At 37.4% G+C, this 17,863-nt stretch overlaps 1 protein-coding gene across 4 annotated transcripts in view; it reads left to right on the forward strand.

The window, feature by feature from the left end:
• Positions 1-17,863, forward strand: part of ORC5 (origin recognition complex subunit 5) — a 120,570-nt gene that overhangs the window by 60,024 nt on the left and 42,683 nt on the right. Inside the window, exon 14 of one of the 4 annotated variants that reach the window (XM_077835780.1) lies at positions 8,429-8,512. The exons of 2 other annotated variants lie outside the window; for them this stretch is intronic. In XM_077835780.1, the coding sequence (XP_077691906.1) occupies positions 8,429-8,491 (63 nt within the window). In that variant the 3' untranslated portion in view covers positions 8,492-8,512. Of the gene's footprint in view, positions 1-6,421; positions 7,654-8,428; positions 8,513-17,863 lie in introns of those variants that run through there. One more of the 4 variants, XM_077835797.1, reaches the window with a different exon arrangement.

The following is a 17,863-nucleotide window of genomic DNA, read 5'->3' on the forward strand; positions in this document are numbered from 1 at the left end:
TACCTTGTATAAATAATAATTGTAACAAATATTAGTTAGAATAAAGAAACGTGTAGAAATGGAGAGGTGTATACGCTTCTATGCACAATAATTAAGTGTGTTTATAGTTGAAAAATGGTTGGAATAGAATTGGGTTTTATTTGTATTTTCACTTTATACTATCACATAGTATTATAGTAGAACAAACTATGCTGGGTAATTTGAAAGGAGTTTGATGTTTATTTGGATCAAAAAATGAAGATGTCTACTGTCCCCCCGCTTGGGTTAAATTCAAAATAGGAATTATATGTATTTCTGAGTGGAGTAGTATAAGAGAACTGGAGCTCTGCAAAAGCCCTGTATCCTCCCGCCATTTCCAGATGTTTTCTGTTTTTGTTTCTGTTGTCAATCATTTCATAAGTCGTGAGCATGCAATATAAAAAGTTTTGTGGTTCATTTGTTCCATGTTTCTGGTGTGTTTAACACCAGCAAAAGCAACTGAATTTATACAGGTCTGCCACGGGTATTACTCATAAAATGAGTGCAAACTGTAACATATACATGGCACTGTCTGGGATTCAAGTGTAGAGGAGGAACTTTCTAATATGGCAAAGCAATGGATGTAATTCCAAATGAAACTGACACTGGAGTTTGAGCCTTTTAACTTTGAAAAAGGATATATTTCATATTTACAGTTATCCTTCTTAAAGACTGTTATGCTAAATGCTAATTTAACGTGACGCCATCAAAAAAAAAAAGCATATTTAATGTGCTTTCAGCAAGATGGAGCCAAAGGGACATTGCTTAAAAGTCAAATTGTCCCCTACAGAAGCATCAGAAATTTATTCGGTTTTCTCCATTGTCTCAACTGGATTAGATTTGGGAATAACTCATTTTTATATATTATTTACATAACACTGTAGGTTTATGTGGCAATTTACAGAGTTTACTAAAAGACTCATTCCCTGACCCCAGCAGCTTAAAAGGGTAATTTAAATAAATCTTGTTTATTCTCTGAAGAATATCTGTTGTTTTTTGTTTATATTTTTATCCCTTTTTTTTCTTGATGACAAAGTGTGGCACCTGCTATACAGATTGAAGGAACCATGCTTGTTGCCCGTTCCGCTGTTGAATAGGTCAGCTGGAGTGCTCTTTTTACCATGGCATATCCTCCCCCAGGAGACCAAAGGTAGCAACACTATGTAGTGCTTAGTCTCACTGGTGTAGTAAATTAGATTTTCAAATCTGTTCCTACGCCTGATTTTGGTGTGTTTATTGTTACGCTACTAGGCCAGTCATGCAATACGATCTTAAAGGGACACAGTCAGCTTTTAAAAATCATGTTTCTAACAGCTCAGATTATTGCTTTTGTAAATAAAAAAAACAAATTTCCTTTTTTCTTTAGTTTTTCTCTTATTCAGTTGACAGCACTTAGTGTACAGTCAGCTTCAATCTTTTGTGTTTGATCAGTTGCACTTCCTTCCTCATGTTCTAGCATGATGCCGTCACTTTCATGCACTGATCTGGGGATTGCTCCTATGTATGTTTTACTCCAGGCCCTCTTTGAGAGTAACAGGAGCAACAAAAGAGCAGTTGAAAATGAAAAGGGAGCATGCAGTCATTCTCACAGACGGGGAGTATTTGGCCAAAGCATACATGGTAGCTTTTCCCCAAAGGGTCTTTCCAGAAAACAGAAACAAGTTAATTTTTTGAAAACTGGTTTAAAAGCAAAAATCAAGATATACCTTTCTGTTTCTAGACAGTCCCCATTGGTTTCTGGGTTTTTAAAATTTAGTTTAAAAAGACAGTGCCAACTTGATTTTTTTAAATATGTTCCTTTTTTTTCTTTTTACTGGCTTGGAAGTGCTCTCCTCCATGAGGGACCAGTAAGATCTTGCTCATCCCCCTCCCTCTCACAGTGTAAGGTAGAGCCAGTGCTAATACTTCACCAGAGATTACTGAAATATTTATTGTAAACTTGGGAAATGTGTTGGGCTGTGGGGGTGAAATGCATTTTTATCCTGCTGCATCTTGGTCTCAACTGACTTGTGTGTTCATAACCTGGAGATGATTCTGGTTTTCAATAGAGATTACTTCGTATAGAAATGACGTTTTTGTTGCTGAATGTCAGAAATAGTTTGTGAGATCATAGAAATTTAAAACCCACCCCAGAAAGAATTATGTAGATCATGCTTCCAAATTTGGACATTATATAACAATATCACTAACTTTTTTCCAGTCAGGAAATATTTTACTGCAGTTGCCCTCAAAATTATACACTATTTCTAATTGGCGTGTGTGTCTGAGGGACTTGACCCGTGGGAATTTTTTTCCCTCCAATATATAGAAAAGTGTTAATTCAACACTGGGCATGAAATATTAAGCTTTCAAAAGTGAGGTGATTGTAAAAGTTAAGGATGCGCTTCCTCAGTTTTAATTCATCACAATTTATTTTGCCTTGAGGGTTTCCACCATGCTATAGCTTCTGGGATACAGATAAATAAGTGATCTTTCAATTCCCAGCCCTAGATTTAAATACAAAGATGACACTCACGCTGAGCATGGTCAGATCATAGGTCCTCCAAGTAAAAGCTGAACTGTGCTAAAACAGAATTTATATCTGTGTGCAGTATTTAGGGTTAATGTATTTAAACAAAAATATATTTGTCTCGGACGCAGCAAGAAGAAAGACAAAATACCAGGAATGTGGCAGAGTCTGCTGGGGTGGGTGGGGAAGGGCGGTGGATTTAGCCGTGTCATGCTAATGGGCTCTCTTACACAATCAGGGAATCTATGTCCTTTGTACATCACTCAGAGTCCCTGGCTATGACTGCAGCCTGATGGTTGAGAACAAGCTGCATGGTTGCTCCGTGCTCATCAGAGTTGAGTTATTAAGAGGACATGCCTTTTACTGTTGTGTATACAAGAAACAATACCCCATTAAAAATGTTTATCTGTACTATTGCACTTGGTCACCACTATATACATTCCTTGTACATGTGTATGCACATGTGTCCATGTTTGTGCCGTATTTGTCTAAAGATCAAGACAATCCCTAATAAATGTAAGGGCTTTTAGGAAATAAGGAAGAAGGGAAGGCAGTAAATCAACTGTCTCCTCTTCCCTGCTTCTTATTTTCCTCATTTCTTATGACTTTTCTTGATTATTAGACAAATCTGGCAGAAATGTGTAAGCAAAAATGGAAACTGTGTATGGAACACAGCAGGGTATCATGGGTTAGCACTTGAACAGAGTATGGCAGTTCGAGAGCCTGCTGTTAAACTAAAGAAAATGAGCAGGCAGTACTTCTCTTTAACCAAATAACTGACTAGACAACTTCAAGCCTCAGCATGGCTGTGAATAAAATAAAACCTGGACTCAGATCTCAATCAAAATAATGTTTTGTAATTAAAGCTATGGAGAAGCAGCTACTAATAAGCTCTGTAGGATTAATAGGTTTTTAAAAAAAAGTTTTTCTTTGGGGAAAAATTGGTCTGAGCCATATTTTGTTGAATGGTCTAAACTAGATTTTAAAGTATTGTGATTAATTTTAGATATATAATTTGTGCTGTCGGTTTCCTAAAATATAAGTGTGTTGTCTTACTCAGAAGCTAAATTAAAAAGAAAAATTCCTTTCTAATTTAGAGCAGTAAATTTCTGTACCCCTGGTTTGGTTAGTAGGTAGAAAATTGCCAGGGATCTCCAAACGTTCCTGGAACAAAGATGCTGTATGACTCTCCAGGTAGTTGCAAACCTTAATATCTTGCTGCTTTTTATTATTTTGTTGCTTGTGATTATATGCTGAAGGAGTCTTCAGTAGCCGTTCTTATATGCTGCTTATGATATAACTTGTTAACTGGAAAGCTGAATTCATTCAAACTTTACATTATACTAAGTCTTGTATGTGACTTTGCAAAAGTGAGATGATAAACACCTGTATTAAACACACACGTTAAACACTGACGATACTGTGTACTAATCAGTGCACTTTAAATGAAGGCAATCCCTATACCAAGGAGCCTCCAGTGACAAGAGTCCAATTGTACAGTTTCACTTTTCTGAACATTCAGTGGTTTAGAGAAAGGATGTGATCTGTTTTTTTCATCCCTCTCCTAAAGATTATATTAATTTACAATTTCAAACAGATTTTCAGAAGAAAATCTTATGATATAATGGAAGGAAGGAGGCTAGGGGGCAGAACTTTAACACTGGTACAATCTATACGGAAGCACAGAAAATTAATCAGTTTCAGTGGTAAACGTTCTGTCAAGATTATTAATCCTAAAAGTTGACCTACCTTGAAAGTCTTCCCTTGTTTAGTTTTAGTTTCTTGGCTCCAGTAATTTTTTAAACAAATTTTGCATAGGCACAACATAAATAAGCCAATATATGAACATTACGACAGGGGATTGGGGTTTTTTTTGTACCAGTTTTTGTGAGGGGCGCACAGTATATTGGATTTTTAATTAAGTATTATGGTATAGTAGTGCCAGAATATGGTATATGATTGATCTTTTCAAAGATAACGTCAGATTAAAAATAAAGAGCTTTCAAAGCAAATGAATGTTTAGGCTAGCAATCTTGACAATAGCGCGTAACTGCTTCAGTGCAATATGTTCATTATATACATTCACAAATAGAGCACATATATTGTGGCCCTCTGAGTAGAACACTAAATACTCTTTCATACTGTGGTATCACCTGAGACTGTATCAGGTGTAGCGTGGAGGAGGTTTCATATACTGATTAACTACTGATTACTTTTTTTTATTTTCTCCTTGTGTTACTTATACATTTTTAAAACTTTTGCAACATTAAGACTATCAATGAAAAAAATAGTTATTTCAAAGTTAAAATAAAGTTATTTCAATATTCTGTTCAATATACAATACACAGTATCTAAAAGTGGTCAATAAAAAAATGTGTTTAAAAAACAACCCCCCTCCATTTGGAAATTAGTTTATTTTTCTTAATGGAAGACGCATCATTTATTAGTCCGGGAACAAGTTCACACTGTTTTTACATCAAGCAGTTCCAGCTGAAGCTTGTTAGTGATTGCCTTCCAGATTTAAAAAAAAAAAAAAATCCACACTGTAGTACACGAACTCCTATTGTTTGGAGATAAATAATCTGCTCATCCCCTCTGCAGATGAGAACAAAGAACATAATAGTACATCTGGTTTATCTGTTAATAGAGCAAAGATTAATTAAGCAAGTACTGCACAACCTCTTAACTTCTGTATCTAAATCCAGCTTGTATATGTGACAGATTTAATGTATCTTTTAACTATTTAGTGTCTGTGTACATAATTCTATTCCAAAATGCTCTCCGTTTCATAAAAATAAATTTGGGGACAGTGTTAGAATAGGTAGTGATATTTGTGCTTGGATTAGGTAGAATCAGAGGGTTTAGTGGTAGATTTTATAGCTATAAATCTGTATTCCTCTCTGTTATATTCCCCATAAGGCCCTATGGATTTGTAAGCATCGCTGTCTGCCATGATGCAAAGACACAAAATATGATCCAGTATTCCTGGTGGAAGATTCAGATATAGTGTTAGATTCTTTTCCTGTTTGGTCCATGCCCCTTCCTGCTGTCTTGTTACTGCTCCCCACTCCTATTCTGTACATATATACCACTGAGATACTTGAGTGCCTTTGTTGCATCATATTTAAAATTAGTTTGTAGTTTATCTGTATTGGGAGGCACCTATAACAATTTTGGGTGCTGTCAAAAATGAAATACCAATGTGTATATGGACAACTTATTTTAGCACAAAGGGGTAACAAAATGGAATGTTAAAGAATGTATTTTATCATGTGACTAAATATTTGTAGAGAGATGTATTTCTGCTTTGTCAAGTACAGTTCTAGTCACTGATTTTTTTACTTGACCCCCCCCCCCCTTCCTCCAAAGACCCTTTGCTGCTTTCTATTCATTTAATTGGGAACAGCGGGCTTTGACACAGCATCGTGGACAAAAGAAGCAGCTGCAGTACAGTTAATTTGGAAGGCAGGATTTTAAAATATGAAGCCTATTGACAAAAGAATGCCCCTTCATAGATGGTGAATAGTAAGAATTGGAATAATGTAGCTGTTCTTGTAGGGAAATTAACAAATATATTATTTTGAGGAGTGGACTTCGGAAGATCTGGAGCTGGAAATTAGAGTAAATTTTCACTCTGAAAAGTTTATATACTTGGTAAACAGACGTAGAAGATGACAATTATTGTAGCTTGTTTAAAAATATAACATTGTGACAGAATGAGGCTAAGAAAAATACAACTTTCTGGTTTCCCATGACAACCTAAAACTTGATCCAAGAAAGTGAAGCTTAATGGTCTTGTCCTGAATGCAGCAAGGTGCTGATGTTCCATTAAAAGTCCTGCAATACCTGGGTAGCATGTCTGACCAGAGGATGATTATTATTTATTATTTTCAGGGTTGAAAACTGCAGAAAGTCTCACGGTACATGGATGCTGTACAAGGACCCTCATCTAAGATCTTGTAGTCTAATTTCACTTATGTAACAAAGGGGCAACAAAACATTGGGATAGAGATGGAGAGGAGAAATCAGGAGGACTCTGCAATACAGTTATATGGTGACTTAAAAGGATGGGCATAGCATAGTTCCGTAATCTAAAAACTGCCCTCCACAAATCTCAGGTTTCCTGTGAAAGCCATTGAAGGACCAGAGAAATCAATGACTTGCACTCCTGACCATCCCCCCCTCTTGTGAATTCATCCTGTGGACTGACTTAACCAGTTGTGCTGCACAGTGTACTTTAGGAAGGGACACAGTATGAGTGGTGTTGCACTGCTGGCTGGCCAGTGTCAGCCCTCCCTTCTAGGAAGGCTGCTGTTGGTTAACCCAGCAACAAGCACTGGAAAAACTCTGGCAGTTGAGAAGAGTGTGTTGCTGGCAAAGACCTTACTTCTGTGGGAATCCCTGGGAGAAAGATGAGCCGTAGCTTTGCTGCTTTTAGGTCAAAGTACAAGCCTTATGTCTTTGCGTAGGCCTTCTCTCAATAATGGTAGCAGCAGAAAAGCCTGGCAGTGTCTCCTGAAAGACAATACTGAAAGTGATCCCACTACAGGAAAACATAGTATGAGGAAAGGGTGCAGAGACGGGTCCCTTAGTTAAACTGAAATGTTATCTGTGTAAATGGGGCATACATATAACTGGTGCACTAGAAACGCAGAGATGAATAAAAGGCCAGGCATTTCTCAATTACTGAAAGTTTAGAGTGTAAAAAATATATAACTTTTTTATTCATAACTAATTATTTTTAGGCACAGTTAGCAGCTTAAATAAAAACTGAAATGTTTTAATACAACTTTTGATCATATGGACAGAATGCAAATGCAATCTGTCTGATGTGGAGATTTGTCATGAACATCTGATGGGGCAACCTTGAATATTTGAATGAAGATAATCTCAGTTGCCCTGCTGCTATCCACATGTAGAACACTAATAGCAGATTAATAGCAATAATTCAGTGTTTAATTTTTAAATATTCCACTTTTGTTTTGTTTATTAGTATTTGTTCTTGCAATATAATTCTAAATACAAATGGTATGTATGGATGTTGTTGTATATGCAGACATTTCTAGCAATTTGTGATGGTAGATTATTATAACAGTGTAAATTCAATATTAAAAGATATTTATATATCTGAAGAGAGAAGTAATTTTAGTTATTGTAATTAATTTAATGTAATAATGCAAATAAAATGTACGTATTAAATTCATGATTATGTAGTGTACATATTTTATAAATTTTTCTTTCTAATAATCAAATGATCAGACTCAGTAGCCTGTGAAACAAGATGTCAGCTTCTTCAAGCGGCAGTGAATTCAAATTCTGATGAATTTGGCTCTAATGGGAGGGATGGTAGCAGGGGCATTGATTATAATTGATACACTAGAGATGTAAAAGCCAAGTTGATCTTGTTTAGTGATTGGATAGTGGTGAGTATAATTCAGGGTACCTGTGACCTAGATAAAATGGACATGTTGGTATACTGCTACCTAGGTATCAGAGCAAGAAGCATGAAAAAGAATGGCGAAGGATAACTTGGAGAATAATGGTGACGCTTTACTTATTATAACTTATACTGAAAACAAAAAGATTGACTGAAGGATTGCTGAAAGGACATGGGCAGAAAACTGAAGACTCTGGTTACAAAATGATCTTTTTCAACCTTTTTCCTTTATTCATAAGTACTTGGCTCTGGAAAACTGTTTGCAACACCTATTTTCTAGCCTGACATGGTTTCTAACAGATGCATAATGCTGATGGTATAGGGAGAAGCTTTGTAATAATTTGTGTGAATGTAATGCTTCTGAAAGATGCTAGATTGACCACTCAGGAGATTGACATAATCTTTTTATTTATGGAATGCATACAGCATCACAGAGTAATCTCCTCTACATTGTATTTTTCTAGTGTCTAGAAGAATCATCAGGTGAATTCAACCTCCATGCCCATTCAACTTTTGGCTTCTCCTGAGACAGATAATGTGGTTGTCAGTTAGTGACAAATGAGTTGTTGTTGAATGTGATCTGGGCGCTTACACGCTACAAACTACTTTTGAGGCTATCAGAGTAATTTCATAAAACACATTAAGCTGCCATCAGAAATAGGAACTTTTGGTCATACCAGACTCATCTGTCTAAACAAATGTGACTTATAAATGTAAGGTTTTGTATACCACTACCAGTTCCCCAAGCTATTTGGTCCACTAGTCAAAAGCTTAACAGTTACAATTTGGCAACGAATTGTGTAGCACATTATCTAGGAGACTATGGTCATACCATAATATAGTGGCTGATAGAAAACCAGGAAATACATGGGAAAAGTTAACATATACAAACCAAAAGGTCTGGACAATATTCATGCTAATACCTGGAGCCAGATTATGATCTTATTCACGTTGACTAGTGCTTTACACCAGAAGTATCTCATTTTAAATCAAATTGCAACTCTTTTGGAGTAGGGTACTACTTAGGGGCTGACACTGACTTCAGTGGGGCCAGGATTTCAGCCAGTGTGAGTAAAGCTATTAGGATTTTTTATAGTATTCAGCACCATAGTATCAAAGATTGTTTAGCTGATCTCTTAAGAATGTACTGAACATTAGCAGTCACTTAGAAACATTCATGGATTACTGGGACTTCAGCAAAAAAATATTTAAAAAAAAAAACCAAATGTGGTGAGTTTCAAAATGAAAAGTGATCATTGCAATTAATATCCAATTAATTTGTCTTCATTCCCTAGTAAAACTGTGAATCACATTTTTAAAAATATAAACCAAGTGCTAAGCACCCATCTTCTGGAAACCAAATTCCTTTAATGTGTGTCAAATTGAACAAACAAATCAAGGCATCCAAAATGGCTAGTCACTTCAGAAATTTGTGGCCATAGAGAATAATAGCAACCAGATATATAAACAGCATGGATTTGTAGAGAACTCACACTAGTATGATTTTTTTCATAAATTATAATAAAACACTATTTAATACAGGTTATTCTGTCCCTTCCTTGTGTGTGCATGTGTTTTTTGGCGGGAATGGAAAGGGATAGCTTTGCTTTTGTTTTCTTATCAATATTACATATTGCTGTGCAACTAATGAAGGCCAAAGCTGATAAATTCAGCAAGATTTTGTAGAGGAAAATAACCTGAAATAGAGCTATTAGTAAGAAATACCTGGGAAGTGGTTATAATGAAAAAAAACCTAGAGATGAAAAGCAGCAAGAATTGGGGACTAGAGGGGACTGACTCTAGTCAGAAGAAAGAGTAAAGGAAATGTGCATGCATACTTATTAATGTGTGCTTGGTGATGTACAGCCCAAGAGAGGTGATTTCCCCACCCCCAAAATTTTGGCAAAATAGCTACAGAGCTGCAATATAACTGTCTGCAAGTATTTGAAGGCTGTAAATACCAGAAAAAGAATAATTTAGAAGTAATTAAACAAAAAATTAGAGGAAAATAGCTTTTAATACCATGAACAAGCTTCAGTCAGTGGTATCTTAAACTATTTAGAGGTCTCCCATGAGGTTTAGTGGAAGACTCCACTTCTTGAATCATTTAAAATGACACTGGACAAAGCACACACAAATATACTTTTACTAAAGCGTTCTGCATTGGAGGGAGGAGAAAGAAGATGACTTAGATACTTTCCATCTCTAATTTTTATGATCACACAGTATAAATTGACAAAATAAGCCTCATAGTTTAGTAGGAAGGCATAATTTATGTAAATTCTCTTCAGAATAGGCATTAACCTTGATCCTTATTTCAATTCTGCATTAAGTCTTGCCTTTGATACAGTAATCTTAATTAAAAGTGAATATTTCATGATTTAATTCCATCCTCTCACCACAAGAACAATACTCTCTCCTCTATATTACAAGTAAAAATGCCATCTGTAGAAAATAGTATTGCAAATTTCAAATTATAGGTTTGCATAAGGTGATATATATTAATAAAAATATCAAAACTTAGGGTTTTTTAACTGAAAAACTAACTCTTGTCTTTAAGATTTAATTTTTAAGGTTTAGGTTTAAAATTAGAAATATTTTTCCTTAATTTGACCTCTTTTATATATACTGAAACAGAGAGAAAATGTTTGTTCTACTAGTAACTCTCGTACTTTCAGTGAGAAGTACCACATTGATTAAGACGTTTTTTTTTGCGCTAGTGTTGACACAAACATATGATCGTGTTTGGGTTTTTTTAAACAGTCAGTGCCATCTGAGTATTACTTTCCATTTCATGCACTCTTGAGAGTGATAGAAGGTGGTCTTTTCAGCTTCATTTTATCTTTTTAAGGAGTTTGTGGAATGGCAGGTCAGGGATTTGGAAAGAAGGAAAATGAGCGCCGAAGAGTTTGCACTTTGCTCCTGTATTTTCCTCCTTTGATTTTGATTGTTTCAGAACTCTCACATTAGTCTTAATAAACTAGCACTATTCTGAAAGTATTAATACTGGTTGTGTAAATGGTGCACAAAGAAAGATATCTTCTTGTCATAAGGGACTGTGCAATTGAAGTCACTACTAAACAAATACAGCTGTATTATTTCAAAACCCACAAATTCAACACTTGGCAAGTGGGGCAAAGACAACTGGGGAAGAGACATTTTGTTCAAGCTTCTAAAAGCAATTTGCAAGTAATCCAGAAATTACGTACACAGAATTATTTGGCAGAATAATTTGTAAACCTTCTAAAATCTTATTTTTCCAATTATACTGTTAGGAAAGTTGTTAATATGTAACAACATCTAAATAAGCATTGTACTGATACACAAATGAGAGAGTGAACAAACTGTCTGGGTGGCAAAAATATTCAGTCTTGACCATTACAGATATGTGCACTAAGAAAGGTTTAGGGGATAGGATCTGCTATTTAGAAGTGACTAACAGAATTAAAAACACACACACTTTTGACTATACAACTCAGTTGTAACCCTGTCAGCGGTCAAGGAAACAATCAAACTACTGGAAGTATGCCTGGTATTTCAAAGGATTCAGTTCCACACTAGAGCTGATGATGGTATTCATAGAATCACAGAACAGTTTCTGTGGAAATAAAGTTGTGATTAAAATCTAATGCCTTGATTGGGATGAGTTTTATTTTGCCTCTTTATTAAGTAGCTGATTTGATTGAGCTTTTGAACTCTGTGTATAAAAGCCCTGGAGCCTTTGGATATTTGAGGAGTTTGGACTAACCAATATCAATTATTTTGGCCTTCCCTCCAACTAGCAACTAGATTTCTTATTTATTTAAGAATTTTCTGATCACTTTCAGGACCTGAGAGGTTAATACCTCCTGACCTCATTTATCTATTGGTCAGATTCAAATATTGAGCTACAGCTATGATTGCTTAAGTGGTCACCCTTAAAAACATGTCATTTACTATTACCATTATTTGTACAGTTAACTATATTTAAGATTGGTAGAATGATTTTTTTTTAATAATGTCAAATAATATCAGTGTTTGTTTTTATCAATTTAAATGTTCACTGTTGTATGAAGTTTTTTGGGGGGTAGATACTGACCCTACACTTTGAGATTCAAAAAGTTAAAGATTCATAAATCGTTAAAGCACAAATTGTCAACATCATATGCCTAAATATCCTTACATCAACAAATCATACACGTTTCTACTATTCATTCAGTAGTCAATTTAAAACAAACCTAGTTTAAAAGCTGCCTGTATCACTAGAATTTGCCTATAAAGTCTTCTGTTCCCACAGTTAGGAGTTTTGAGAAATAAAAATTTATAATATATCAGGCTTTTTTTAGAAGTACTGGAATGTGTAATCTTTTGCTAGAGCCAGCAGATTATTCCAGTTTTCAAAAGCTCTCCAAATTTTGAGCTTATGGCCTTATAATAGTACAGAATGTTGAGCTGCCCAAGTCGGTCCTCGGAGAGGCACATGCAGTGTTTGTCTTGAACTTTTTTGAACAGGCTGAATGATCTTTCCACAAACATTAAAGTTACTTGCTCTGTGAGAATATGTAATGCCATGCTGGACATGACAGGCAATGACTGGATTTTACTTCTGCAGTATTCATGTGCTGTTACACTGTCATGACAGGGCACTTCACATGCCATGTACAAGTCAAAATTGTGCTTGACTTCTTACACTGTGCCAGGGAAAATGCACAGAGTATATTCCTAGTCACTAAAATTGTGTGACATCTGGGCCTTGACAAATGGATCAAACACTTTACAGTTGGAAAAAGTGATCCTAATCCAGTGTCTCTTGGATACATTGCAGGATATGGGTGCCTTTAGGTAATTTTGAAATTCTGATGCAAAAGCATTCATTGCTGATTAAAGGAATTGCGTTTTGAAGCCCATTGACTTGAGTTCCACTTCTTTTTTAGGTTTCATCTAAATCAGCAATAACTTGTAAACATCGCAATTAAACAGTGTATCAATGCGGTGTATCAGGGTGCATTTGTGTCCATTTGCAAATGAAACCCTGTGGATTTGTCACAAAAATACATGAAGAAAATATAGTTTGCAGTACAGTTCTCACTGGTTTCCATCGTTCTCAACCATCTGGCAAAGTTTCCTTGCCTTCTTTGAGGTGACTGCATCCTCTTCAGTTGGAGAGTCTGTCACAGTCCCAATATGCATGATTGAATTTTGCTGCCTTGAAACAGGAAACACAGCGTAAGAGTGCGCACGCAAACCTGATGGGCTCACATTGTTGATCACACAGTCTTTAAAAACACCCCCCTTGTCCTTGGCAAGTTTAAATATTTCTGGAAAATATACCACAAATTTGGTCACATCATGGAACTCGTTAGTTTTGATTGCAGTGAACAATAGCTACATTCAATAGATGAGCAATATGTGGAACATGCAGCACATGTGGATACATTTCTTTTGAGCCCTTTACTAAGCATTGCATATACATCACAGAATCACAGCTAGTTACCATACTTAAAATCTGAATACCTTGCCAGTCCAGCCAGGAATCAGTTGGCTATTCTGTTGTTTTGCCTGTAGCTCCAGGCCTCATGAGCCACATCCATTTTGGTTTACACAACAGTATACATGTAACCTATTCACAAGAAAGCACGAGCCTTATCGCATCTAGAACTTCCAAGGCCAAGTATGGGGGAAGTATGTTAGGAAAGGGAGGTGAGCATTAGCTAGGTCTTGAGTTTGTACTTAACCTAAAACTTTTTCTTTTCTTTTTATGTTGCTAATACTAGAAGGTATTGAAAGGGGAGAGAATGGCTGTCTCTGGAAGAACCCATGGGCCTACAGCTGGGGTCTGCAGGGTTTGAGACAGGAACTGCTTCCTTGTTACCATGAGGGGCGTAGGCAGGGTTGCCCCCAAGAGGCTATGCATTGCAGGAAGTCCTGCCCTAAGGGGACATGAGCAATAGCCCTCAATCATTCCCTGATTGGCTGGCACTCCTGTAGCCCATAGGATGGTTTAGATGAACAAATACATAGAAGCTAGGTTTTGAGCTAAAGTTAGCAAGTGTAGAAGAGTATGACAAATTGAAGTTGCTAGTGTGGGAAAGTTGGAGATACAGTGTTGTGGGAAAGTTAGAGTTAGCCAGGATATGACCCAGGGTTATGTTACCATTACATTTTGGATATAACTGGTTTGAACAAGGTTTTTAATGTGTGTTTTAAGAATTGTGAATGTTTTATTAAAATTAGGGCTGACAAGCAATTAATCGCACTATTAATAATAGAATACCATGAATTTAAATATTTTTGGATGTTTTCTACATTTTCAAATATATTGACTTCAGTTACTACACAGAATACGAAGTTTACAGTGCTCAGTTTGCAAATATTCGTAATCAAAAATAAATATAGTGTAAAAAAAAAAGTATTTTTCAATCCCCCCATTTCATGTACTGTAGTGGAATCTCTTTATGATAAAAGTTGAATTTAAAAATGTAAAATTTATGTAAAAAGAACAAACACACCTGCATTCAAAAACAAAATAATGTAAAACTTTAGAGCCTACAAGACCACTCAGTCCTATCTCTTATTCAGCCAGTTGCTCAGACAAACAAGTTTGTTTACATTTGCAGGAGATAATGCTGCCTGCTTATTATTTACAATGTTACCTGAATGTGAGAACAGGCATTCCCATGGCACTGTTGTAGCCAGCGTCACAAGATATTTACATACCAAATGCCCTAAAGATTCATATGTCCCTTCATGCTTCAACCACCATTCCAGAGGACATGCGTCCATGCTGATCACAGGTTCTGCTCAATAACAATTCAAAACAGTGTGGACCAAAGCATGTTCATTTTCATCATCTGAGTCAGATGCCACCAGCAGAAGGTTGATTTTCTTTTTTGGTGGTTCAGGTTCTGTGTTGCTCTTTTAAGACTTCTGACGCCTCGTCCCTCTCAGATTTTGTAATGCACTTCAGATTCTTCAACCTTGGGTCGAGTGCCGTAGCTATCTTTAGAGATCTCACATTGGTACCTTCTTTGAGTGTGGTCAGATCTGCTGTGAAAGTGTTCTTAAAGCGACGATGTGTAGGTCATCATCCGAGACTACTATAACATGAAATATATGGCAGAGTGTGGGTAAAACAGAGCAGGCGACATGCAATTCTCCCCCAAAGAGTTCAGTCACAAATTTAATTAACACATTATTTTTTTAATGAGCATCATCCGCATGGAAGCATGTCTCTGGAATGATGGCCTAGGCATGAAGGGGCGTACGAATATTTAGCATATCTGGCACATAAATACCTTGTAATGCCAGCTACAAAAGTGCCATGCGAACCTCTGTTCTCACTTTCAGGTGCCATTGTAAATAATAAGCAGTAAAGAATACGTGAGGCAGCCATGTGGAGTTCGGTACACACCTTTTCCTCTCACTGTGCTCTAGTACATTGTTTCTGCGACAGATGCCTCATTCGGCACAGCGGTCCTCCGTTCCACGGTTCTGCCATCTTCCTCGCACCCTCCTGCTATCTAGGTACTGTTTGTCAATCATCCTTAGTGGAATACAATATGGGCCGTCACTTGAGGAGGAGGCGATGGGGTTACTTACCTGTAACTGGAGGTTCTTTAAGCTGTGTGGTCCCTATCTGTATTCCACTGAGGGTTATGTGCACGTGCCATATGCACAGAGCCAGAGGTTTTCAAAGTAGTATGGCTCGGTGGTCCGTGCACATGCCCTTTATTGCCTCAGGTGAAACCGTGGGGGAATACGAGGGCGCATGTGCGGACTGCCAAGCAATACTACTTTCAAAAGCCCTGGCGCATGCGCATAACCCTCAGATAGGGACCACACATCTTGAAGAACCTTCAGTTACAAGTAGCTAACCTCCTCTTCCAGCGTTCCTAATGTATACCATTGCAAAGTGTGCTTCAGAAAGAACTCTGTGTCAGAGCAGGACACTTACGCACTGTTTAGAGAACCCAGTCTCCATAAAATACTGAATTCAGAGTTAAGAATCATACAGAGCCCATAATATGTGCATAAACTGTACTTCACTAAAGAATTCCACTGAAACCCTCCACAAACCGGTCAAACTCTTCTTTGCCAAGACAAAAATGGATAAAAATAAGTTTGTTTTTAGGCTAAGCTCTTTTGAAGTTATAGTGAGCCAAAAAAGTTGGGAAAATCTTTTTCCAAGTGAAATCACCTTTTTTTTTTTTTTTTTTTTTTATTTAAACCCTTATCTCAAATGCCTTGTCTAATTATCCTCAGACTGACCATTAGGGTTTTTTTTCATCTGGAAGTAGAATGTATGTGTAATTTCAGGCAGATACATTTGGTGCAAGTACAATTAAATGGGGTCAAAATTGGGCTTACAGTTGGAAGCTAGTTTTATTTTTAACTAGCTTTGTCTCCACAATAGATATATGGAAATGTTTTTCATAACTCTCTGATTTTTGAGTTTCAACCAGCGTATTATCCAGAGAGCGCTTTTGTCTGTTTCAGGATTGATTGCCTCCAAATGGACAAAAGTTAGGCATCCATGCAGATTCTTTTGGATCAGTTAACTGATTAATACCACTGACTAGAGTTTACAACTCTAATGTAGTCGTAGATGTGCTGTTTAGTCATTATATATTTGAATACTTGGTTGCATAAATTAGTGGTTTCTCACCAGCAGCTTGGAAAAGGGATCTGGTTTGTGAATATGGTGTCTGATGATTTAAGCTGTAAGCAGGGAAGCTAACCTTCAAGAATTTCTGCAACCAGCCGAAAAGCAGCATTTAGGGTGATAAATTACTTCTTGAAACGAGTCTCTTTAAGATCTTAAGCTTTGTATGCGTGTTTTGTTTTATTTGCTTAGTAATCTGTTTTGTTGTGTTTGCTGTCCCTTATAATCACTTAAAATTTACCTTTTATAGTTAAACTTACTACTTGTTTATAATATAACCCAGTTTATGCAATTCATATCTGGGGTGGGAGGCAAGAAGCTGTGCATATCTCTTTCCGCATTGAGGGGGAGGGTGAATTTTTATAAGCTTGTGCTATTTAGTCTTTTCTATATAGTGCACGACAATATTATTTTGGTTTACTCCCCAAAGGGGGTGTGCACTTGAGTGCTGGGCAATTTCCTAGTTGAATTTTCCCATAGAGAGCTGTTTGCAGACTCTGTGTGATTCTACAGCTGGTGTGTCCCCACCTGTGTGTGTGTGCTGCCAGAGGCCGGAGAGCCTGATTCAGCAAAACAGGGAGAGGGAGCCCAGGCTAGAGGAGCAGGTGGGTTCAGTGAAACCCAAGCACATCAGGTGGCATCCTGGACTTGGGGGGTCCAACCTGTCATGCTCTGTGTCTTGTCTTGTTCCAGGCCCCTCAAGTTCTGTTGGCTGCAATACTTTCATGGCTCGCTCACGGTGCAGCAGAAGCCTAGGTTACCACATCTTTGCAGACCGTTCCAAGAGGAATTGTGTCTGTGATGAACTGCTGGTTGAAGTTCTGGACAGGGCCAACCAGCAGGCCTAGTACCAAAGACAGAGGGACTTATAGCTAGAGGAAAGGCATAGCAAGAGGCCAGCAGGAAGGCTCAGGCTGGCTGTGCACCTTGAGGACAGGGCTGCAGCATGGGAGCAGGTATTTACTTTGCAGTTCCTGGAATAGGCATGTTAGCTAGGGTAGGATGACAGAGCTCAGCAGAAAGAACTGTTTGAGTGGCTCCTATCGCTAGTGGCTGCAAAAGTACTGGCTCCTGCTCCACCCACACCACAGCTTGATTCCCCTCGGTGGTAATCTGCGTTGAAGTCCAGGAACAGCTTGGACAACTCCATGACTGGATGGCCCGTGCAGTCGGGCCATGTGACTGAGTGGGCAGGGCAATTGTACCCCATGCAGTCCTCCATATTTATTCCCTCCCCCATGAATGCCTCCACCCCTCT

This window comes from Eretmochelys imbricata, chromosome 1 (assembly GCF_965152235.1).
Source record: "Eretmochelys imbricata isolate rEreImb1 chromosome 1, rEreImb1.hap1, whole genome shotgun sequence".
NCBI lineage: Eukaryota > Metazoa > Chordata > Testudines > Cheloniidae > Eretmochelys > Eretmochelys imbricata.